Source organism: Drosophila albomicans, chromosome X, assembly GCF_009650485.2.
Source record: "Drosophila albomicans strain 15112-1751.03 chromosome X, ASM965048v2, whole genome shotgun sequence".
In the NCBI taxonomy this organism is placed as follows: Eukaryota; Metazoa; Arthropoda; class Insecta; order Diptera; family Drosophilidae; genus Drosophila; species Drosophila albomicans.
The window spans coordinates 31513296-31539997 of record NC_047627.2 but is presented as its reverse complement, the minus strand read 5'-3'; the positions used below and the strand labels follow the sequence as shown (position 1 = coordinate 31539997).

The following is a 26702-nucleotide window of genomic DNA, read 5'->3' as shown; positions in this document are numbered from 1 at the left end:
ATATTGCAAGTAGTAGTTTGATGCTCTTTGAATTTTATTTTATTAATATATATATTTATATATATATAGTCAATGAGTTTACTCATCTCTCTCTCTCTCTTCCACCTCGTCGCAATTTCCAAACTCTCACTACTTCTCACCAGCTTCTCTCTTTCTCTCACATTCTTCCATATTTAAAGTTACATTTTTTTACTCATTAAAAAGATAAACATAAAATGCATAACATAGACTTATAGTTACGTCAAATACCGTTTCCATTTCTCATTTTCATCGATTTTTCGTGCATTTTTTTTTTTTAGTTTTATTTTATTTTATTTTTTTTCGTTTTTTATATATATAAACAAGAATCAAAGCGTAATGTGCACTTTATGCATTTTGCTTTGTTTCACACATATCAAAGTTATTTCCATTGTTTGTTGTTGTTTTTGTTTTTCATTTACTTCACTTAGGAAAATAAAATATATATATATTAATTATGTTTCATTTAGTGTTATTATTATCATATTATCGTATTATATATTATATAATTTTCTCAAAAATAGGGTCTTGCAAAACAAAAAACTTAATGTAGAAAATCAGAAACAGCTTTCAAATACGTTCTTCTTTCGCCTTGACTTGATATACTTCTTCAACTTTTTCTTCATCGCTTTCATTATGAATGTTGCTTTTGTTTTTCTATTACGCTTTTATGTTGCATTCTCACTTCATTTTTTTTTTTGTTGTGGTTCACGTTCTTTTTTTTTTGCAAATTTAAGAAAATATATATATGCGTGTTTTTGTATATACATATATATCGAGAAATATATATATATATGTGTGTGTGTGGGTGGAGGTGTGTGTGAGAGTGTGTATGTATATATATTGTATATAATATACGCGCGAAAATTAATAATTAATTCAACATGGTTTTATATATACTATATAACTAATATGTACTGTATATATGTTGTTGCTGTTGCAGTTGCTGTTGTCGCTGTTGTTGCTGTTGTTGCTGTTGCTTTCTTTATAGCACATTTGCAGTGGCTGTTCTCTAATCATTTTCGTCGTCGCTTTTTTCTTTTAGGAATTGTTGCATGTTGCTGTAGCTGTTGTTGCTGTTGCTGTGAGTGTTGCATGTTGCATGTTGCATGTGTGTGTTGCTTTTGTGTACAATTGTGTGTAAGTGTTGCTATTTGTTTTTATTTATTGTTGCTTGCCGTTGTTGTTGTTGTTGTTGATGTGGCGGCTGTTGTTGTCGTTGCTTCGATGGCAGCTGTTGTTGTTATATTGTTAATATTGTTGGTTCGCTGTTGTTGATGTTAATGACTGGTTGCTGTTGTCGCCGCTTAGGCAAAACCAAATCCTTCGGAGCACTCGTGTATGGCTTTGAGCAAACAGCTACGCAATTTGTCATACGATTTGTACATGGGCAGATCCAATTGATTGAAGCTGAAAAGCAAAGAAATACAGATCATTAATACATGTAAATCGCATTGCTAAGATCGCCTCAATTAACTTACCAGGTGTGTGCGCAGGGCAAACGATCTGTGGAGCGATCGTCGCGATGGATCTGGAACTTTTGAATGCCATTCATGCCCTCCAGCGAGCCAAAGCCCTGCAGTGGCACCTTCGAAGTGCCCGTGACAAATTGCAAGAACTTGGCGCGATCCGCTTGATCAAAGCTGCGCAAAGCGCGCCAGAACCATTGAATCTGTGGATGAAGAGAGAAGAAAGAGTTGTATTATACAGTATAGCATAGTATAATAGATAGTATAGTAAAGTTTAATATAGTATAGTGTAGTATAGTATAGAATAGTTTAGTACAGTACAATATAATACATACAATATTTCATTATTGTATATTATATAGTTAGAAATAGACGAAAATTCAGTTTAGTATAGTTTAATATAGTATGTAGTATATCATAGTATAATATATGGTTAAGTATAATATAGTATAATATGTAGAATATTTCATTATTGTATTTAAAAAGTTCGAAATTATAGTATAAGAATAATATAGAAAAGTATAGAAATAAATTTATTTTAGTATAGTATAGTATAGCATAGTATAATATAGTATAGTACAATTTTCAGCACAGTATAGTATAGTATATTATATAGTTAGAAATAGAGGAAAATTCAGTTTAGTATAGTTTAATATAGTATGTAGTATATCATAGTATAATAGATGGTCAAGTATAATATAGTACTATATTATTATATAGTTCGAAATTATAGTATAAGAATAATATAGAATAGTATAGAAACAAATTTAGTTTAGTATAGTATAAAATAGTATAATATAGTATAGTATTTCACTATTATATTCTATAGTTGATAATTACCTGCGCCGATTTGGATGTGTACTTATGGTACTCGGTATTGGCCTTTAGATCTTCAATATCAATATCTGGGAGGCCGGATATGAGAAGCTCTAATTCCTGCTCGTTAAATATCGATATTAAATGCTTTGGAATAATGTCATAGAAGCCCTCCAGGAATGCGTCCAATCTGCAAAGGTAGGAAGAAAGAGGGAAGTAGGAATTAACAACTATTTCAATCGACAAAGATGGATGTCGCGATGGCACTTACTGCTGACGTATGGAGCCGCTCATTTTGAGCTGGCAGACGAGTTGCACGTATTCAAATTTATTCTCCTCGGTGACGGCAATGTCGCGTCCATTTGGCTTGAGATCACGGATTTGTGTGACGCCAAACTCTTGCACCTCCGTTGAAAAGGTTAGCTCATAGCCCAGCGTCGAGATATCATTCTTCATCAGATAGTCGAGTCCCTTATAGAACTCATAGTCTTGCGATTCCATATCCGTGTGCTTCACCTGTTTGCCCAAGATGTGCTTGTAAAACGAGCGAGTGAAATAGCACTCGAGCAGCTTGTTATCATGCACGGCCTTGGCTGCAAGAGCGATAGCGAGAGCCAGACAGAGAGAGAAAGAGAGAGATAGCATTAGCTAGTAATCGAATTAGAGTGAGACAGAGAATACGTACCTATGACACGACCGACAAACTTAAAGTAGCTCAGATGATTGGGATTGGCATGGCTGGAGGGATTGATCATGTAGGTGACGCGATCGCCCGGCGATACGCAGAACAAGGCATACATCTGATTGAAGATTTCGCGGGAGATTATCACATACCATTCGCGCAGCAAACCGCCTGCATCCTGGCCCTCCTCATCTGTAACAAGAAAAGCGGAAGCGTTTAAATAGAGATAGAGATTTAAAGTGTCCTTCGTTACATACCCTCAAACACAATGTAGAAGCGATTCTTCCACTCCTCGGGACCCAAGCGATACAGCACACGGAACGAGTCCTCGAACACTGTGACGCGACGCACGCTCACCGTATGCTCCTCCCGTCGAATGCCCTCATCGAGACGCTCCAATTCGGTTTGGAAATACTTGCGTTTCACATCAAAGTCGAGGATACGTGTGTGATCGACGAGCACGGCAAATGGACCGTCCGATAGATGCGTGGAAGATTGACGTAGGATTTGATTGAGCACCGTGCGATGTTTCTCCGCAAATTGCAGGAATTTCTGGCGATCTTGTTTCAGCTGACGCTCGTGCGCTGTCAGCACCACAGACGATGAGCTCGATGTGCTTGTCGCCGCATCCTGAAGACGTGATTCATCTGGCAGAATGAGAGAGAGAGAGGAAAGTATTAGTAGGGAAAACTATTAGTCATAGTCATTACAAGGCTACACAGCCTAAACCTCACTTAAGTGCCTCATTTGGGATTGCAAAAATAGGCAGCTAAGCGAAAATATGCCAAGTGAAGCAAGTGAGCTTGCATTATTTTTGACTGTGATCGCTGCGAGTGAAAATTGTAGTCATAAAGCGAATGTGGCCCTTAAGTGCAACAAGGGAAATTTTCTATTTTTTCTGTGCATTTTTATAAGCACTTTTTAAGTGTCTGACTAGGCTCAAATTGTAGTCATAAAGCCAATGTGGCCCTTGAGTTCAGACCTTAAATGCAACAAGGGAATATTAATGAATGTGGCCCTTAAGTGAAAAACCTTTAAATCCAACAAAAGGAACGTATTATGTTTTCTTTGTATTTTAATGAGGTCTCATTTTGTGACCCTTAACTGAAAACGCTTTAAATCCAAAAAGGAACGTATCTATGTTTTTTTTTTTTTTGCATTTCAATGAGATCTCTTTTTAAGTGTCTGTCTAGGCCCAAATTATAGTCATAAATGTAATGTGGCATTTAAGTTAGTGTTTGTCTAAGCTAATAAATATACCCGTAAGGGCAACACAGCATTAAAGAGGTGAGGTGAAACGTTTATATTGAATTGAAGCACACTTGACTCACCTTCAAAGCTGGAGGAATTATGCGCCTGGCTGCTGCCATTGCTGCTGTTCGTGTCGTCCAGCTGCGGACTGTGATGCTCGGTGGCCAAAGCTGGCGGCACAACGCGCAATCCACCTCCAATTCCGCCACCCGTTGAGCCACGTCCCGGCTTCTTGGGTGTGACACGATGCGAAGCATGGATGAGGAAGAACGCCTCAACGGTGGGCTGCAGCACGAGCACAGCGAACTCATCCTTGGACTCCTCCAGAGCCACCAGGCACTCGCTCAACGTGTGCCACAGCACGTCCAGACACAGAATCTGACTTAGTGTGGGCTTCGCAGCCGGTTTGCCATTGCCATTGCTATTGCTACTGCTGCTGTTGCTATTGTTAGCGGAAGTCGTATCGCTGGTGTCCATGCTCGAAGCGTTCGCTTGCGGTGGCGGAGGCGGCGGTGGTGGTGGCGGTGTATCGCCAGCAATGTCAATATCCTCCTGACCAACAGCACCACCTCTGGCAGCAGCAGCGGCAGCAGCAGCCGCTGCGTTGGCAGCCACAACCAACTCCTCATCGCTGTTGTTGTGACTATTTTGCAGCTCATACATGTCGCGCACCTGCATAAAGATCTTGAGAGTGCGCAGGAAATATGGCTGAGCGGATGAATTGGACATGAGTTTCTTCATCGACGGCAGCTGCAGCTCACATGTTGGCTTGGCATTCTTCGGCGCCGATATGATGACAGCCTCGGATGTGAAGCGATCCTGCATCATGCCCTCGTGGACGGTTAAATTGGACAGCAACGATGCGGAGGCGGAGGTCGAAGCGGAGGCGGAGGCCGCGCTGCCACTCGGCTTATTGGCGCTGCCATCCGTTTGCTGCTGTGAACTGCCAGCAACCACTTGAGGTGTTGTCGTCGTTGCCGTTTGATTATTGTAGGCGCGTATCTCGTTGAGCAGCATTTGGATGGCCTGACGCACTTCCTCCGCCAGCCCAAGTATGGCTGCCGTCAAGTATTGTATGAAGATGGCATTCGAGGCCTGCGAGCATTGCGTCAGATTGACAATCAATTTGGTCACATTGTCCAGACCCTCGGTGGTGCCGCATTGATGTGTCAGCACCTCGATCACCAGCTGCAGCTGCGAGAAGTTCTTGGCATAGATCTTGCGACGCGGCTTCGTCGACACCGGTTGCGTTGCACCTGTCGCTGGTTGTGCTGCTGACGTCGTCGCTGATTGTCCAGCAGTTGGTGCTGTGGCTGCCGCTGCTGCTGCTGCCGTTGGCAACTCCTCCTCATCCTCCTCGTCATCTTCCTCCTCCTCCTCATCGTCATCCTCCTCGGTCTCTTCATCATCATCCTCCTCGTCGCGCTCCTCTTCATCCGCCTGCTGCTGCTGCTGTTGCTCCGGCTGCGATGCCTGCGACGACTGCTCGACGGCCAACGGATCTTCGGCTAGCGGATACGTTTGTATGGGCACCAGCGGTGGCATTAACTGCTCCTCCAGCTGTGCACCAACTCCAACTGGCTGTTGCGACTGCGGTGGCGGCGGAGGTGGTGGCGGCGGTGTTGCTTGTGGCTCCTCCTCTTTGGGCAAATCAACGCTGAGCGATGCAAGCAATTTGACCAGCATATCGGTCAAGTGCGGTGACCGACAAATGACTTTGTAGGGCAACATCTCAAGTAGTTGGCCAAATGGTGATTCGCTGAATGACAAAAAGTCACTGTTGTTCGTTTGCCACTTCCACGCAGGCTGCGAAGTCAACGGGAATTGCGCCACGTTGGCTAAACGCACCGGCGTCTGGCGATCAATGTTGAGGACGACGTCCCAAAAGTTGTGCGCATTCGTCTGATAGGCAATGGTTGATTTCGAACTGGACGATGTCGAACTGTTGGCGTTGGCTGCTGCCTTGGCAGCAGCTGCTTTCGATGTCGAAGGCGCCTCATCCAATGGTGGCGTTGCCTTAAAGTTTGCTGCCTGCTGTTGCTGCCGCTGTTGTTGATGCTGCTGCTGCTGCTGCTGATGGAACTGATGATCGTCGAGGAAGCCACGCAAACGATTGGCAATCTGATAGCGATGATAACGTGAACGCAAATCTCCGGTTGCCGGCGCCGCTGCCGTTTCGGCTGCTTGTTGCATATTGAACACAGCGTTCAACATGCGATTGCGCGATTTCGGTTCACGATTGTAGGGCAGAAAACTGAATGGATAATGCTTGGCAAGCACAAACAACAGATCAAGGCAATTGCGCACAATCATTTGTGCTGCCTGCGGATTAATGCTAATGCTCCGTGCGCTGCCATCGTACAGACGATTGATCAGAAAGATGTTGCTCTTGTACCCGAAGGCCGCATCCACACGCAATTTGAGCCATTCCGGTTTGTTGCCCGTCGCACCAAAATTCGAATTATCCTCGTTCGTCTTCTGTATGATGCTGATCAATGCTTTCACAATCCAATCACGTGTCGGTTCGTGGTGACACAAATTCCGTATGACGCGATGCAAACGCACGCTGTTCACCTTTTGATCCTCGACGAACAAGAAGAGCAAGAGCGTGGCCAACGAGTCCGGATCGAGCAGTATATTCTCATCCTCCATCATGAGCAGGGCAAGTGGTTTGCCCGTGTTTGGCGCAATGTGATGGTGATGCACAATTGTCGTATGCTGATGATGCTGCGGCTGTGCATTGCCACTGGCATCGTACCAAATGGCGCTGTGCCAGCGTGCCTCGTCCAGGTTCTGCAGCGTTGACTGGAAGCGTGCTACACCACAAAGATACAAAGGCATTAAGTGTTGTGGGGAAAGATTGTTTGTGATTTGAGCTTAATACTTACACAGTGCATTGGTGGGTGGATGCGCATCAATCCGTGTCCCGTTGCGCGACTCCCAGTCGCGACGTAGGAACTGCGCTTCAGCGGCCAGCTCGGGTGGCAGGCTGGCAATCTGTGAGTCCTCCATGTCCGTTAAGATCTGCCAGAGAAAATGGTTTTTATTAAAGTGTGGCAAAACTAGACTATAAACTATGTTTATGTTATTACATTTATACATCGCTTGATCATTAAGCGAGATCAAACTAGACTCTAAACTATGTTTGATTTATTACATTTATATCTCACTTAACGGTCTCCCGTTTACTTTGAAGATAGGAGGAGCTTAGTTAAGTCTCTAGAGTGCCCATTGAACGAGATGAAACTAGACTTGTAAACCATGTTTGATTTATTAGTTTAGGTTAGTTTTCTTAGAGATATGAGCAGCTTAGTGCATAAGCATTAAGCCTCTAGAGTGACCATTAAGCGAGATGGTTCCTTCGACAGCGGAAACTCGAAAATTACTTTTTCTCTTGTCTATTTATTTTTTACATTCATATCTCGCTTAATTTTAGAGCTTAGCACATAACCATTAAGTCGCTAGAGTGCCCATTCCTCCTTCGTCAACTAAAATTTCACTCTTACTTCTTCTCTTGTATTTTTCCTTATTATCTCGCTTAACGGCCTCAACTGATTGCCAAAAACCACATAGCTAAGTAAGCTACATACATGCAAAATTTACTATTAAGCGAAATGTGTCTAAATTTGACCGCTTAAACTCAAGCCGAGTTTACTTAAATTTTAGACTATTTTGCTGTATTAAAGACACATCTCGCTTAACGGCCTCAGCTGACTCAACATAATTAGGTAACTAAGCGAAAAGAACCTTAAGTAAACCTTACTATAATTTCACTAAATTCTTTTAATGATTTTGAAATACTCTTTTCAATGAATTTCGATACTACATATAAAAGAGGCCGTTATGCGAGTTATGCGTGTAATTTCCGTTCAGTCATATTGTTTTTACTCACCGCTTGACGCAGATTCTCGGGCAGATTTTGAAAGAATGCAGCCGTGTCGACGGGATCATCGGGATTGGCGCTCTGCGCCGCCTGACGCTGCTGCTCAATGCGCTGTTGCATCAACACCTCCGACTGAATGTTGGGCGGCAACGCGGCAAGGAATTCGGGATTGACCTCGACCAGCGAATCATGTGCAATTTGTATGGCATTCTGCTGGGCACGTTGACGTATGCGCTGCATCCGCAAATGCTCCTGTATCACCTCCTCACGCATCTCGCTGGGCAACGCGGCCAAAAACGATGGATCCACGCCCTCGGGCACTTCCAGATCCCCCAAAGCAGCACGTACCTCGGGACTCATGTCGGTGACAACGGCAGCCGTCGCAGCAACCGCTGCTGTGGCCCCACCACCACCACCACCAACAGCACCGGCTGTCTCGCCAGCTGCAGCTGCAGCGGCTGCTCCGGCATCGGCATCCGCATCCACGGTATTGGTGGCGACATCAATGGAGACTGCAGCTGCGGACAGTTCATCGGTTTGCTGTTCCAGCGGTGCTTCGGATTGTGGCACAGTTAAAGCGGCCACTGCAGCAGCTGCTGCTTCAGCCTCCACAATATTTGCTTCAGTTGGTGTTGGCGTTGCTTGCTCAGCAACAGTTGCTGCTCCTGTTGGGGTTGTTGTTGCCACTGCTGTTGCTGTTGTCTCCTCATTGTTGCCATTATTCTCCGCCTGCTGTTGTTGGTCGCTGGTTGCCATCAGTTGAGCGGCCAGCTCAGAGATGCTGACCGTGGGCAAGCTGCTCGGCACCGGCTGCGTATCTATTGTGGGCGATTGCACCAGTGGCGGCGATTGCTCAATGGCAACTGACTCTGGCAACGCATCGATTTGCTGTTGCTGTTGTTGTTGCTGTGGTTCAAGGAAATTCAGATTCATTTCCAGCGACGGTGAGAGCGGGAAATTCATATCAGCACTGGTCAAACGGACTGGCGACTCACGCCAAGCTTCATCCAGATCGCTGCCAGTTGCATTGTTGCTGCTGCCGCTGCTGCTACGCACGGTCATCGCTTGCGACAATCGCTGCAGTCGCGCTGGCAAATCACGTTGACTGCTGCCTCCCCCTCCGCCGTTGCCACCGCGTCCGCTCAGTGGCACATTACGCGATATATTCGCAAATGCGTTTCTCGCGCGACGATCCGCATTCTGCAAAAAAGTAAATGTAAATATTCATACTTCAAATTGGATTATTAAATTGCTTCTTCCAACTCACACTTAGTGATATTAAGCCAGCAGCAGATCGATCGGCGGCTGGGAAATGCGGCACCGGCGGCAATCGTGTTGTCGCACTTGATGGCGGCGGTGGCAACGCACTGGCATATAGCGGTGCAGCAGCAGCTCCGACTCCGCCTCCGTTTCCGCCGTTGCCGTTGCCACCGACAAGATATGCTGGCGGTGTCTCCTGTTCGTTGGTCAAATCGATTTCGGCATAGATATTGTAGATGCCCTGGCGTCCAAGAAGGCGCGATGGATTGTGACGCTGACGTGGACGCAGTTGCTCCACCAAATCGCCAGCAGCTGAGCGAGACAAAGAAAGAGAGAGAGAGAGGGAATCAAAAACTGTCATGAATTAAAGCAAAACAGTGCAGTATTAATCTTCAATATATACCAAATGATATATTTGGTATATAAAGTATTAAATTGACTAGGTGACGGACAGAGAGATATCAAATTAATAGACAGACAAAATGCAACAATATACCGAATGGTAAATTTGGTACTTTGATATACTACCATATTCAAAATATACTATAGATTACAAAATATACCAAATTGTCAATCAAAGTGATGTATTTTGAATGTGTATACCAAAAATATTATTCGCCATATTTAAGCTTCAATAAAATGAGCATGATTTACTAAATGAATTGAGAGGCAATCAATAACGGTCTTGAATCAAAGCAAAACAATGCAGTATTAATCTTCAATATAGCGTTAAACTACAAAAAATATACCAAATGATATATTTGGTATATAAAGTATTAAATTGACTAGGTGACGGACAGAGAGATATCAAATTAATAGACAGACAAAATGCAACAATATACCGAATGGTAAATTTGGTACTTTGATATACTACCATATTCAAAATATACTATAGATTACAAAATATACCACATTGTCAACCAAAGTGATGTATTTTGAATGTGTATACCAAAAATATCATTCGATATATTTAAGCTTCGATAAAATGAACATGATTTACTAAATGAATTCCCTTAATTTAAATACATAATATTTTAAGTGTTACTAAATGAATTCTGTTAAAATCTGCAATATTCTAAGTTGACAATGCTGAATTTTTGGTTAAAATACAACTTTATGGCGCCTTATACCCAATTATTGGCGTCATTCCTCATATTTAGATGTCTACAATACATATGGACTGATTTAGCATGTTCACTTCTTTCAACTTTGTGCTGAGCAATGTTTTTGAAATATTATCAAAATTCACTTTCCAAAATATGCAAAATCCGAGGTGTAACCTCAGCTAATTCTTATCTGTAGTGGTGTCCAAAAAGGAGCAACTTACATGCTGTGGCTGGTATTGGATAAATGTTGCTGCCGCCGCTGCTCATCAGTGTCTGTTGAATGATGCTATTTGCTGAGACCATGCTGCTATCGCTGCCTGTTGCTGATGTTGCTGGTGGCGGCGGTGATGGTGTCGACGACTCGGTTGCTGCTGCTGCTGCGGCTGCTGTTGTTGTTGCTGTGGTTGTTGTTGTGGCCAAGGAGGCGGCATTCACAAACTGCATTGAAGGTATCAGTCGTGGAATTGAACTGCGGAAATTGTTTGTTGCCGTTGGCATTGTATTTCCCATTGTTGTTGTCGGTGTTGTCACTTGTGATGCGGGCGATGAGGCGGGTGTTGCTGCTACGGTTGGTGTATTGTGTGGCGTTGTTGCCGCTGTTGTCACCGCTGCTGCACCCGCCGTTGTTGTGATCCCGGCATTGATGCCCAGCGCACTTGCCGGCACTGGCGCAATCACTCCACCACTGCTGCTCGATGTTGTTGCTGTGGTGGTGGCAGCTGATGCAGCCGATGTTGCTGCGGTTGCAGCCGCAGCTGCTGCGGCGGCCGCCTGACGACTGGCCTCCTCCTGTTTGCGCTGCTGATGCGCCGCCTTCAGCTCCTTGATCAGATGCGGCAGCAGAAAGTGTGCCGCATAGAGGCAGGCATCCGTCTGGCTTTCCATGTCCAGTGCTTTGGCCTCCTCCAGCCACCAGTGCAGTGCTGCAGAATGACAAAAACCAGGTTAGAATTAAAGGCAATAATCAATAATCAACATGTTTCTTCTTCAAGAAATTTGTTTACTCTAATCTACCAAGTGTTTCAAAAATTATCCTTAAAATCGCATTTATAGATTGCAAAGCAAACTATCACGCTTAGCGGCCACTTTGTTTTATCGAATTTTCTACCTAATAAGCATACTTTAATACAAACATTGCATTAGCGCGTAAACACAAAAATATCCTCACAAATTGAATAGCAAATTATTGTTGCTTCACTTGACAATTTTTCGCTTTACAGCCAAGTGTTGAAGCCTTCTTTTTGTGCAATTGAACTAGCATTAATTTCATTCTTTATTTTCTTTATTCGGTATCTGACGTATTGAGGCCTTTAAGTCAGGTAAAAGTGTATAGCATACTAATTTGCAGTTATCCTAAATTAAACTAGCATTAATTTGATTCTTTATCTCATTGTTGTATCTGAAGTATTGTGGCGCTTAAGCGAGTTGAGAGTATAGTATAATAACTTACATTTAATATAAGTTAAATGAAGCAAAGTAGAATTCTCTTAAGTATTGATGTTGTTAAGTGATAAACAAGCTAACAGCATAATCTGCTTAACTGTCTTGCATAATTTGGCCCTACAAATGTCCTAAAAATGCAATTAATATAAACTAGAATAAACTTGAATTCAAATTTAGGCCGTTAATTGAGGTGTGTTTAGGATACTAATCCTTAAAGTGCGTTTGATATAAATGAAGTGAAAAAACTAGAATTCTGTTTTCTCCGAATAAATTGTGCAGTTATCCTAAATTATCTTGCTACTTAATTTACGCCGTTAACCGAGGTATGAGTGTATAGGATAATAATGTGTAACTATCCTTAAAGTGCGGTTGATATAAATGAAGTGAAAAAACAAGAATTCTTTTCCTCAGAATAAATTGTGCAGTTATCCTAAATTATCTTGCTATTTAATTTAAGTCGTTAACCGAGGTAAGAGTGTATAGGATAATAATTTGTAACTATCCTTAAAGTGCATTTGATATAAATGAAGTGAAAAAAAGGAAGAATTCTCCTATTTTTTCACCCAATAAATTGTGCAGTTATCCTAAATTAACTTGCTATCTTATGTAGTCGGTTAAACAAGTTACGAGATAGTCTGGCAAATATAACTAATAATGGAAAATGAGAGAAGTCTTTTCTCTCCGTTGATTCTGACACTCACCATCCTGTGTGAATATCTCCATTTGTGTCTCCTCCGTGGGATTCTGGTGTGTGGGCATGCAGACGCAATACTGCTGATCCAAGTAGAGCAGCCGTCGTCGCACGCCGTTCGTGCAGAGTGTGTTGCTATTGTTGGGATGATTGCCAGCGGCCGAGTTGCCCGCTCCGCCAGCTGCACCATTGCCAGCCGCTCCGCCATTGACCGCACCAGCGGCTGCAACGTTCGGCTGTTCGTCCAGCAGGTTGCTCATATTCGGATTACCGACAGCAGCGTTGCCTCCGCCTCCTCCGCCGCCGCCAGCATTGCGTTCCATTTGGATGATGGCGGGCGGCAGGAATGCGTTGACATTGACATCGGTCGCATTGCCGCCGGCGCCGCTGCCAATGAAATTGAAGTCCGGTGCCATCCACGAGTCCGATGACGAACGCAAAGCGGCTGCCACCGAATTGGCTGACGCCGAATTGCCACCGCCGCCGCCGCCTCCTCCGCCACGTGTTGAGCCACCGGCAGCACCAGATGATGAGGCAACACCAGAGACGCCGCCTCCACCGCCACCGCCATTGACATCAATATCGAGGGGCAGGGCAATCGAGCTGTTCATGCGAACACGAAAACTGGCCGATGATTGCGGCATCACATGACTGCTGCTGTCGCCACCCAAGCGTTCGTACAAATAATTGTTGGCCTCCCGGGTCGCTTCGTCCATGCCCCGAGAATGATGATCACTGCCATCGAGACGAATGCTTCCGATTAAGCCGCCATTCGTCTCAATGGCAGCACTGCGACGCGGACGATTATTGGAATTGGCTGCAGCCGATGATGGAGCCGATGAGCTGCCGCCATTCACTTGGGCCAACACCTGATCAATGAGGGCCACATCGTTGGCCGCCTGGGCAACCGTTGACTCAACGTCATCGACATCATCGTCCTCATCATCGTCGTCGTCCTCATCATCGTCATCGTCCTCGGCATCCACATCCTCATCGTTCGATGCTGTTTCGGATGACTCGGGTTCATAGATGTGATCGAAAACTTCGATGAATTGCCGTGGTCGCTCCTCATCCACATCCGTTTCGCTGTGCTCATCGACATCCTCGTCGGCAGCGTCGTCATCATCATCATCGTCATCGTCGTCCTCCTCCTCGGCGTTGCGTTCATCGTTCTCCGTCGATGCCTCCGAATCGGAGTCCGAGGTGCTCACATCACCCAACAGCGAAGCGTTCATCTCACGCGTCGTACGCACGACAGCCGGCGGAGGTCCGCCCGTATCGGAGGATGTGGAGGCACCATCACTGCCACCGCCACCACCGCTGCCGCCACCGCTGGCCGCATCGTTTACCACCACCGCATTTCCGGCCACCGAGGCATTGTTGCCACCACCACCGCCGACGCCTCCGCCGCCACCAACGACATCCACATCGACGGAGCTGCTGTTGCGCAATCGCGGATCACCAATATTCCCAGGCGTTGCACTTCCACCGCCTGCTGCATTGCTGCCATTCTGTTGGGCGGCCGTGGAAGCTCCCGAGCTGCCGCTGGCATTGCCATTGTTGCTGCCACCGGCGTTGCCATTCCCTCCGCTTCCAGTTCCCCCTGCGCCTGTGCTGCTGCTGCTGCGCGATGTCAAGAATAAGCCTTCACATTGCAGGAAATCGTCCCACAGCTGATCGAAATTGAGTACCGGACGCACACCACCGCCACCGCTAGCAGCAGCTGCTGAGCCACCGGGAGCGCTGCCTGTGGCAGCTGTTGTTCCTGCGGCTGCTGCTGCTGCGGCTGCTGCTGCAGCGGCGTTAGCCGATGCGACGAGATCGGCGACATTGCTGCGCTCATCGACCACATCGATGACAGCCGCATTGTTGCTGTTGCTGCTGCTACCGCCACCCATAATGCCGGGTGCATTATTCTCGGCTGCCACAGCACGGGCAACCGCAGCGGCTGCTGCCGCAGATGCCACAGCCGATGATCTTGATTCGGAGATTGAGCCGCCGCCGCCTCCGCCGCTGCCAAGGGGCGGCACCGAATCCTCCGAATCGACAGCCATCTCATCCGAATTGAAGATGAACTCAAACGTGTGCCGACGATCCGACAGCACGTTCCTTATGATATCGCGCAGCACATGCTCGCTGCCAATGCCATTCGTTCGCTCCACAGCCGCATTCACTGCGGAACGTGCCGCCAGACGTGGATACAGACGACGATTGATGATCGCGCTCACCGTATTGGAACCGGCCAAGCCATTGCCATTGCCTCCGGCGCTGCCGTTGCCATTGTTGGCCGCATTGCCGCCAGAATTGGCGCCGCCAAAGAGTATGCGCTTCGATCCGAGCGTTGTTGTGGCCACATTGAAACGCAATAGAATCTCCATGGGACGCAGAATGGCGCCCAGGGTGCTCAGCGTATTGTGATTGGATAGATCTTTGTATTGTGCCACCTTGGTCAGATACGTCATGACACCCTGACGCAACAGCACCCGGTACATCGTGTTGCGATGCATGTGCACTTTGTCGTAGAGCATCGGGGATTCAATCAGATTGGGGAACAGGCTCATCAGCACCTGCAAACGTGTGTGCTTCTCCGCGGAGTCCGGTTGAGCCAAGGCACGTGCAACGGCCGCATGCAACTCCTCGGCGACCTGTTGCTGGACGCCCGCCTGTTGATAGCAATCGGATAGCGAACAGAGCAGCACCCGGGCCATTGTGCTCACCTCGGGCACATGCTGACGCTGGGTGAGTGGCAGAAAACGATCGAGGAGCACCGCAAGGAACGTCTGTTGTCCACCACTAGCCGGTGTGATCAGTGGACTGTCGCTGGGCACATAGACGTGCGAGAGGAGCACTCGGGGCACCAGCGATTGATAGGCGCGTGTCGCATCCGCCAGCAGTTTGAGCAGCGTTGCACGCGACAGCGTCGGCTTCGCGTGACTGTGTGCGCTTGTCGGGATGTGCCATGTGCAACAGCAGGGTTCGAATTTGTCGCCGCCACTTCCTCCGCCAGCGCCGGCAGCTTGTGCTTGAGCGTTGCCCAGATTGCCACCGGTTAACTTCTTGGCAGCGGGCGAGGGATCCTGCGGAAGATATAAGAGAGTAGATTAACGATTAATGATTGTAGTTGAAATGGGAGACAAAGAAAACGTTGAGCTGACAGCTGTCCAGCTATCCGAAGACCCCTCTCGTGTCTCGAGTTAAATATGTAATTAGGAACCCTTTTGTGAATGCGGTATTATCTTCAACACATATTGGTATACCACAATATTAAATTATGTATATTTAAGTATATTCTACCGTATGCCATATTCAGTATATCGACATACTAATTCTTGCAAAATCTATCAAGCAATATTGTATTATGTATATTTAAGTATTTGAGCCCATCGATATACTCACTCTTGCCAAATATACCACAGGGCACAATAAATACCATACGGTCTATTTCTATTTTTTGTTCAAATACTGCAATATTATATTATGTATATTTAAGTGTTTTAAACCGTATTTACCGTATTTAGTATATCGATATACCAATACTTGCACAGTATACCACAATGGCATAATATATACCAGATTATGTATATTTAAGTATTTTATACCATATGCCATATTCGGTATTGCTGTATACTAAAATTTGCAAAATATACCAGATTGTAAAGCAAAGCGATTAATTATTATTTCTTGACTAACTTCTAAGATATTTATCTGATCTGTTAGCTGAAAATCATTAAAGTTAGTCGCAAATTTCTAGCCATTTCCAACCATCTATTTGCAAACTCAGATCTCAGCAATTATAAAAGCGAACGCTTTCAAATTGGATGATAAGCAGCTGAATTTAATAGTCTCTCTTCTTGCCAATCAACTATTTTTCTATCTTATTTCTTATTTGTATGGTAATTTCAAGATGTGTGGCAATTATTCGGATATGTTGAATTTGACTAACAAAAATGTGTTGCAAGATATTCATCTCACTCTCAGAAAGCTATTCAAATATTTACTGTTCTTACCTCATCTTCCTGGCTGCCTGTTGCTCCTGCCGCGCCTGGGGGCTGATCCGGCTGCAACAATTCGGCGGCATTCAGCGGCTGTTCCGCTGCGGCGCCGCCATAGTGACAACATGGCTGGACCAGAGCCAACAAGAGCTCCTTGAGCACCGACACCGATGACTGCACAAGCGGATCATCCTTGAGATCATCCTTGTTGCCGCTCTCCTTCGAGTCCTTTGGCGTGGCACCCGTTCCCGTGCCAGTTGTTGGTGTCGTTGTTGATGTTGATGCTGCTGCTGCCGTCGGCTGTTGTCCAAATTTGGACTTGACCATGACACGTCCATCGTCGACGAGATTATTGCTATTCGCATTGATCATGTACTCGCCCTTGAGCATCTCCTTGGCGGCGGCGACAAAGATTTGCGGATCACGCGACACCGCCGTCGACACCTGGGTGAGCACATAGATGAGATCACGATGACCGACGGGCACAATGCCAGCGGCACGCATGCCCAGCACACGTTCCATGGCCTCCTGCAGCACCGGTGGCGCCTCCAACACGTGCCTCAAGATGATAATGGCATAGGTGGGGAAACCCATGAAGCTGCACGATTGCTGCAATTGGAGCAGCATGCGAACACCGCCGCAGCGTATAAACATCTGGGCATTGGCATAGTTGCGTGTGAGGCGAGCGCAGAGACGCAACAGCGACAATTTGGTCTCGTGGTGCAACAGCTGCGGAGGTTGCAACAACGCGACAATGCTGCCAATGATGCGATTGCAATCGAATTTACTGAGACCCACATGCTCCTCGTTCAATATGATCTTCTGCGTGCGTTTTGGGATCGCTGTTGTGGCTGTTGTTGCATTTGTGGTTGCTGTTGTTGATGTTGCAGTGTTGCTGGCAGCCGCTGCTGCGGCGGCTGCTTTGGCTGCCTTGGCAGCTGCAGCGCTCTTCTGACGCGATTTACTGCGCGTTGTCATTGCAGGCGGTGGCGGTGGCAACGGTTCGTTGCTCTCCTCAGCAGCTCCTTCCTCTGTGGTTGCTCCTGTTGTTGTTCCAGTTGTTCCTGTTGCTCCTCCTGCTGTTGTCTCTGCCGCTGGTGGCTCATTAAAGTTGATGAGCTGTCGCAGTGGAACCAGTTCATCCACATGCGTTGTGCCACCGCTGCCATCGCTGGCGGTGCGCACCACACGATTCAACACATTGTCCACCTTGTGCATGGCCATCGGATTCTGCAGTTGACTGATTGCCTCGCAAATCTTCAACGCCGGATACACAGGTCGATGGCTGCCGCTCGCCTCGCTCACTTGGGTCATGCAATTGAAGCTGACCGTGCAGCGTTGCCGCCCGATGTTGATGTGCAGCCAACGTTCGCCGGCCGCATAAGCGTTGCGTATCAGCTCATTGTTGGCATCCGAATACGCATTCCATTTGCCCGTCGAGGCGTCATACCAACGCCACAAATCGCTGCTCACCGCACGCATGTTCGCCTTGCGCTGCAGTATGTGACTAATGCTATCGATGGCATCGATCAGGTCCACCAGATTCTGGAGCCAACGCGGCACCGTCGCCCGTTGCTGTTGCTCCAACTGGGATTGCTCGAGCAGCCATTGGCTCATGCAATCGAGCAGCTTGACCAGCGAGACCATCGCATCCTGGGCGGTAATCGCTTCGACGAGCGGACGATGCAAGTCGCTGTAGTTCTCCTCGAGCAACAGGGTCGAGGTCTTGAGGCGCACAAACAAACGTGTCGCTGTCATGCCCGTCAAGCACTCCTCCAATCGTCCCGCCTTGGGCGTTGCTGTTCCGGTTGCGTTCGGCTCGAAGAGCTGCAGCGTAAAGTCAACCCATTGGATGATGTTGCGCACGAAATTGGTGACAAACACCTGACGATTCAGGTGATTCAAGCGACGATAGAGCACCGCTATGAGATCCGCTGCACTGTTCACCGTATCGGGTATCGCCTCCATAAACTCAAAGGCACGCGACACTGCCTCATCGCAGAAGCGATCAAAGATCAACGGTGGCATCAGCTTCAACTGGCGATAATCATACGCATTCGCTGATGACGACGATGACGAGGCTGACGCTGATGAGTTGGGTAATTTGCTGTTGGACGACGACGAAGACGTTTGTTGTTGCTGCTGTTGTTGTGCTTGTTGCGTCACATCCGCATTGTCCAGCGATGCTGCTCCGGTGCTCCCGGGCGTCGTTGATTCCACATCGATGTCCATGTCGCCAACGACGGCGACATTCGAGGCAAAGCTGCCCTGTGACAAACTCAATGTGGAGCCACCACCTCCGGTAGTTGGTGCTGCTGTCGTTGCTGCAGTTCCTCCTCCTCCTCCTGTGGCTTGTCCGCCACCCAGTTGGACTTGCATTGCCTGCGTTGAATTGTATTGAATTGAATTGCCCGCCTCGGGATTGTTGAGCAAATAATCGGTTGCCTCCTCGAGCGAAGCATTATTCCGCAACGCCTCAATGATGTGATAATGACTGAAGCCCATGTCCGTCAGCGTGCGTATGTGATCCGTATTGAGTCCCTCGTCCGTGTTGCGTATGTACAGATTCTCGAATTTAATCTCCTGCATCCGGGTGTGATACCGATCGAGCAGCATCTGATGCGACTTAATCAAATGCTTCAGTATCAAGATGATCGTCTCGAACATGCTCGCCCCATAGTTCGGAATCGGACGACGACACCAGATGCGTCGCAGCGCCTGCATCGCCAGCTGATGGATATGGATCAGATAGAACACCGGCTCAAAGGGCACATAATTCACCCGCGGACTCATCGTGTACGGCGATTCGAGCATCGCCCGTGGATTCACCATCTTTTCGAGGAGTTGTAGCCATGCGTCCAGGAATTCTCCCGTTCCCTCGGGACAATCACGTTTGTCGTCCTCGTGCGATTGCATCAGATCATCGAGTGCCGCCCACTGATCGAAGGCAAACTTTTGCGACACATTATCGAGCGAGAGCGCCCAATAGAACATCTCGAAGAAGGCCTTTAAACCGTTTTCGGCGCAAAACTGCGAGATCATCAGATGGAAGGCGCTGCGTTTGTCATCGAACAACATCGGACCGGTGAAGCCCACCGAACAGATGAGGAACGTCAGCTTGAGCTTTGGCACCGGCTTGGGCAGAATGCTCTCGTGGCTGAAGCCATTCACCAGTATGGAGCTCAGGATGCGAGCAATTTCACGCGCCTCGGGGCTAGGAACTTTGTTAATGTTGCTAATCATATCGTTGATGCGTCGCTGACGCGTTTGCGGCGATCCCACCGACAGCTTGACGAGTGTACCGAGCAGCTCGGCGAGAGCGCGTCCTAGACGCGAACTGGCCGCCAGCAGTGATTTGATGTAACGAAACTGCTCCTCGGGTGTGTATTTGGTCCGAAATTCGGCAGCACGTTCCAGTTTCCGTGAGAGTTCCGCCTCGGTTAGGGGATCGGCGGTCCCAGCTGCGGCGGACATTTGTGCGGCAATCTCATCCCAAATGAGATCTGGATGCTGGGTGGGCTCATCCGAGCAGAGATTTAGCAGTATGGTGCTCTCCCACACCAACGATATGTAGAGTTGAACGAGTTGTTGCAACAGTTGAACGCCCGTCTCACGTTGGGCGCCCCAACGCTTAAGGAGCACGGTTCGCATCTCGGTCGATGCATTGCGACACAAGTGCACCAACATCACCACATAGCCATGGACAAAGCTCATGTTGTGCAAGATCGGTGTATAGTTGGCATTCGAGAAGCCATCCTCGAGTCGCTGACAACACACGAGCTCAGCGAGTAACACACTTCCGCCGGGAAAGGTAAAGTGCTTGATCAGTGGCTTCAGCTGGGCCACAATGTTCGCCAGTTGACGCAACGCAACGTCCAGGACTTTGGTCTCTTGTGCCTGGCTCAAGATCGCTTTGCACACATTCGCCACCGCCTGGGAGGTGGTGGAAACGGGCGAATCGACGGGCAGATTGGGCAGCGAGAGTAGCTGCAAGATGGGTGTGAGGCCATCCTTTTGGACGAACTCACGGCAATGATCGCCATTGGGACTGTTGCTGAAGATCGCCTCGATGAACTTCATCACGTTCAGTATGTAGTCAATCAATGGTATGGCTTCGCGTTCCGGTTGCGGTGTTGTTGGCGCTGCCACAGCGGCAGCCACAGTTGTTGTTGTTGCTGTGGAAGTTGCAGCTGTTGCTGTTGTTGTTGCTGCAGTGGCAGCTGTTGCTGTGGTTGTGGTCGCTTGTGCTGGTTGCTGTTGTTGAGCTGGTGTTGCTTGCGCTGTAGCTGTTGCTGCTCCCGCTGCTGTTGTGGTTGCCGCCGCTTGCTGTTGACGATTGGCTCCAGGCGACACGCGTTGCTGCTGTTGTTGTTGTTGCTGCTGCTGCTGTTGTTGTTGCTGTTGTTGCTGCTGCTGTTGGGATGCCGAACTCATTTCATCGTCATCGTCATCATCATCGCCGCTGCTATCATTGTTATCGGCAGCACTCTGCAACACCGGCCCGGCAGCCACCATCACCATGGCAGAGGGCGAAGGCGTCGATGGCGCTGCGCTGTGTGCGGCACTCGTTGAGCTGCTCTCCTTGTTGGCGCGCCAGCAAATGAAACTGGGATCGGAGCCGAGACGCACCAGTTCGTTGAGGAGTCGGACAATCGCTTCGGTGGCATCGGCACGCAAATACGGATGATGCTTGATCAAATCATCCATGGCGTTGCCCAAATTTGTGGCCGTATCTCCCAACGGATCCGAGCTGCGACGACGACGCATTGCGACCAAATAATCGGGCGATAGCAGCACCTTCAACACCTTGTCAAACGGATCATACGATAGGAATTCAAAGAGACCGCGTTCGTTCAAGCACAGCGCTGAGAATACATTCGGCAGCGAGCCGAGAACTTCACGTGTTGCGGGCACATCCTTTTGCAGCAACGCCTTCAGCATGACACTGGTGATGCCCAAGTCCTGCAGGGATGAGAGCAACGATGGTTCGTTGAAGACGTAAACGGTGACCACATCGGTGGCGAGCAGAAACAACGATGGACCATAATACTCCGCATTGGCGATAATGTGACGCAGCGATTGCGTTAAGCTCGTCTCCATGATGTTGCGCATATTGCTGAAATGCGCGTGATCCTGTATGCTCTTCTTGAGGAAATTCAGCATTGATTTGAGCAGCGCCGCACGCTGTGTCACACACGAGGGCTTCTTCGGCTGCAGGCTGCTTGGCAGCTGCGTGGATAGCTCTGCTTTGCGCTCGGCCAGCGGTCGGGCATAGTAACTGTTTGCCGGATATTGAACGACACGTTCCGGTGTCGCATCAGTTGCTCCTGAGGCGGCTGCTCCGCCAGCAGCTCCATCACCAGCTGCGGCCGCATCCAAGTTGCGTGCTCCACCAAGATCCAGCCAACTGGCTGACGCAGCTCCACCTGCCGAAGCATAACCTGCGCCTCGTTGTTGTTGTGCATCGTTCTCCATAAAAGCACGATAGGCACGTTGCGCATGCTCGCTGGCATCGCTGCTGGAATTGTCACGACGCGGCGATGCACTGCCGCTGGCCACCGATGCATTCTCGGTGGCCGCATCATCATCGTCGGCCTGCTCCAATGAACTATCCAGCTTATCGTTCATTCCATGCTCATCGCGCAGCGTCGACTCTTTGAGTGTGATGCCAATTTCGGCGAGGGCGCGACAACAGCTCTTAATCTCCTTCTCCAAACGATCGATGAACACATTGAGACCGTTATTCTGATGGAAACGCGCAATGTCAATGTTCGTAATCAAATCAATAACGCGCACAGCGCGTGTCACAAATGTGATGTGCTCCAGATCAACACCAGGCCAGCTGATGACACGCAACAGTGACTGCATCATCCCGCTTTTAACCAGCGCAGAGCCGCCCAGCTCATAGCTGGCCAGATGATACAGCAGCGAGAAGAGCGATGTGGCCAAGATCAATGGATAGCGTTCGGTTAATCCGTGTGTCGTCAAATTGTCAATGCAATCGCGCACCAGCAATGGCAATGTGCCGCCTTGACGCTCTGCGCCAGTGTAGTGCACAATCTTCATTAAACGGGAGCCAGCTCTAAAAAAAAAAAACCGAAAGAGGAAAAAGGAATTTTAGCAAAGCAAAAGAAGAACAATTAAGTAGTAGCAGCATTTTAGCCTGAAGGCCTTAGTCGCTCTGGCTTAACTCATTCCAATAAGGAATTGTATTCGTTATTTTAATAAAATAATAATAATAATAGTTGCAGCACATTTTTACTGTGCCAACCTAACTAACGATAGTTGCAAATCTACTGCAAAATAATATCAATATCAAGACAAATAAGTTAATTTAAGCAAAAATCAATTCTAACTGACAAATTGAATTCTCATATAAACATCAACTTGATCAATTTTAAGAACTGTGCAAAACTTAATACCAAATTTCTTTGCACTATTCATTTAATTTGTAAGTTGCCAAACAATGAGTAAATACATAAATGCTATTCTAAATCACTCTTTCAAATATTTACTAACTACTGATTTCAAATCTTTATAAGCAATTATGATTCTAACGGTTGTAAGATGATCTTCTGACAATCTTAGACCTTAAACAACTCTTTAATTTGGTACCGCTAACTCGTAGAATCTCATAGATAGTATGTTTATAAGCACGAACAGACAAAACCAAAACTCACCGTGGCACACTGGGATTGCGATCAAAGTGGAGCATCGATGTGAGCGTGCGTAACACTGCAGCGCGTATCTCCACCAGATGGACATCCTCCTTGTCAATCAATTCGCACAGCTCCTCGCCAAAGCCAGCGTAGAGCACCTTATCGGTGTTATCCTGCAGTGCGTTCGAATAGATCAGAATGGAGACAGCTTGCAGGCGAGCCTGAACGAACTGCAGCCGCAGTTTGTAATCGTTGAAGCCACAGATGAGGCGCACACGATGCGCAATACGCATTTTGATGGCCTCACTCGGTTTTGAGATCTGGCCGGCAATGGTTTTGATAACCTCGGGCGCGGCCGCTTTATGACATAGATCCATCATGTCCGGTATTTCCAGCTGAGCGGCATGACCATGCTCATCCACATAATCGATGCACAGCTGATAGAGAAACTCTAATTTGGGTTCGACAATGCAGCAATCCTTAAGCGACAGGCCATAGTTTGGATCGCCCCAGCGCTAAACATACAAATGTAAATGTTATCGATAATTTGTATAGAATAGTATAGAATCGATAACTCACCTCGGCTATGTTGAACAGTTTGACAATCAGCAATTCCTTTTTTTCGAATGGCAAGCGCGGTATGAAATTGCTGCGCTTTGAGAACATGTACAGCAAATTGAGCACGGCGAGAACAATGTCCATGTTCTGTGATGACAGTAGCTGCGTCAAATGCTCAATTGAATTGTACAAATGGCGCGAGAACGAATGCTCAATAAGCAATGTGGTGAAATTCAGCACATGCAGCAGCAACGTAACATCCTAGAAGAGCGGAAATTGCAATTCGATAACGATAACGATATTGATAAATTGATAATTGCTAATTGCACGTGCATGTGATGATGCACACTCACCGTATTCAGAAATGTTGTGTCGCATTGCAGGACAAACTCATTGGCATTAACATGTCGTGCCGCCTCCTCGAGAATTTTATCGAAACGATCGAGTATTTCGATCCAATGATATAGCTCACATTTGCCATAGATCCACACGTGCACCGTGTCCAGAAACTCAAGGAGTTCGGCACGTGTGCGTCGTTTGGTCAGCTCATCGATTAATTCGCGACATTCGGCTGTCAGCTCCGAGGAGCCTTTTTTCAATTTCACCGTATCCACTTTCATGGCTGCTGCTGCTGCTGACGACGTCTGCTGCGACTGCAGCGGCTGCTGCTGCGTCAGCTGCCGACGCCGCCGTGCGTTTGCGGTTGCTTCAATCAAGTTGCCAGTTGTGTTTTTGTATTTTATCGGGCTTTTTGATTATTATATTTATGTTTTTATATATATATATATGGTTAATATATATGCGTACGAGCTGGTAATTATTTGCAATGCATCAAGTTTTTTATTTGTGTTGTTTTTTTTTTCTATTATACGTCGTTGATATCTTCAATAAACTGCAATGACAAAAAAGGAAACGAGCAAGTCATAAATAAATTTCTACTGAAAAATGCGTAATTATTGTATTGCACCACTCAATGAAACGCACAATGAAATCTAGTAAAAAAAAAAACAGAGGAACAAAAACAAAAAGAAGAAAACTAATCAAAAATAGCAAAATAAAAATTCAATTTTGACAGCACAATAAACTCAAACGAAACGAAATTAATGCGAAAAGTCGTCAGCTGTGGCGAGCGACGCGACGACAACGACAACGACGCGACGTCGACGACGACGACGAAGCGAAGACAACAACGTCGTCGCCGCCGTCGATTAACTTGAATTCGCCTCAACTGGCAGCAATAATAACAAAAACACTAAGCACACATTGCCAGCGAATTGCAACTGGCAGCAAAATGGCGAACACACGAAAAAAATATACACATATATGAAAGAACTAAAAGAAAATAGCGCGCGCGCACTAAATTAATAATTGTTATTTTCGTATTTTTTGTAATAAATTAATGTACACACACACAGCACTTGCAGAGCTTCTTTGTCAAACAAGTAATAATTATTGTGGTTGAGCAAAACGAGAGCGAGTGAGAGCAGCAGCAGCAAAAGTGCAGAGTGTGAATTGCAAATGTTATCGATAAACATCAGCTGTTTTGCACCTAAACACACTCATACGCACTGTCACACACACATACAAGTGTCTGCTGCGACCACCAATAAAAAAGAAAAAAAAAATGGCAAAACGTCCATTTTAAGTTTATTTCATTTTTTCTCTTTTTTTTGTATATACACACACAGACATTTTTTCATTTATGAAACGTGATTTTAGGGTGTTTTATTTATAACATATTTTTGGTAGTACCACTATTAACAATTTTGTAGTCAATAGTCATTTAAGAAATGAGTTGCAAAATGATGTTTATTTATTTTTTGTTTGCCGTAACTATGTAAACCGCAACATGTTTGTTTTCTTTACTATTCATGTGTGCGCTGCATACTTAAGAATAAACAACAACAACAATAGCAACAGCGAGTGAAGCGGAGTCGTTGGTGTCATCTTCGCCGCGACAGCAGCAGCTGCAAAAACGAACAAATTCGCCGAACAAAAAAAACCTAGCAACAAATGTACATATGTGTGTGTATTGCACGAAATTCACTGCACTACAAAATTGTTGTTGCATTTTTTAGGCAAATGCCTTTGGTCACTCACGCACACACAAGCACGTCCATCTGTGTTCATGTATGCAAATGTATGAATGTGTTTAGTGCAAAACTGTATAGTCTTTTTTTATATTTCCATTTGCTTTTTACAATAAAATTAATGGCGTTTTTTCTTTTATTCACTCTCTTCCAACACTCGCGTTTAAATACACATACACCACACACACATTTGTGTGTGAAAAAAAATCCCCAAAGGCACCGCAGCAATATCAAAATAATCGTGCAGTCGCAAAAAAAAAAAAAAATTGGAAAAAGTAACAAAAAGAAAAGGAGAGAAAAAAAGCAACGATTGCCACAGCAGACCACAGAAAATGCACAGCGCGTGCATTTCGCATATAAATTGAGCAGTTACTTACATTTACATTAGAATGCAGCATATTGCTGCCTAAAGTGCTATCTTATTTGTCGATCAAAAACGTTCTTATTTTCGTTTGAACAATTTGTAATTTCAGTTTTGTAAAATTCTTTCAGCACGCACTTACACACTTATATTTATACTTTAGAAACAACACTGTAGAGGTGGAGAAACATCGATGAGAACATCGAGGCATCGATGAACTTGAACAAACATCGATGGAAACATCGATCATTTTTCAGAGGCAAATTATTGATAAAAATCCATTTAATTTAATTGAATAAATTTCAATAATTGTAAATTAATGAAGACTTTACTTGCATTAAAAATAACTATTTTATTTTTTGAACAATTTTGAAATTAACAAAACGTTGAACCATATTAATATACCAAAAAGTTCATAGCTTT

At 46.4% G+C, this 26702-nt stretch overlaps 1 protein-coding gene across 1 annotated transcript; it reads right to left on the bottom strand.

Annotated features, from left to right (window-relative positions):
- Positions 1-285: 285 nt before the first annotated feature.
- LOC117574694 (E3 ubiquitin-protein ligase HUWE1) lies at positions 286-26436 on the bottom strand. Its single transcript, XM_052008447.1, has 17 exons — positions 26296-26436; positions 24182-24720; positions 23850-24089; positions 23292-23785; positions 16627-22693; positions 12630-15696; positions 10707-11408; positions 9387-9691; positions 8129-9319; positions 7125-7260; positions 4317-7052; positions 3243-3632; positions 2989-3177; positions 2575-2896; positions 2328-2493; positions 1500-1690; positions 286-1428 (listed from the first exon to the last, which is right to left on the bottom strand). Exons 2-17 carry the CDS (start codon positions 24446-24448, stop codon positions 1326-1328), a joined length of 16566 nt encoding a protein of 5521 aa, XP_051864407.1. The 5' UTR covers positions 24449-24720; positions 26296-26436; the 3' UTR covers positions 286-1325.
- Between the last annotated feature and the right edge of the window lie 266 nt (positions 26437-26702).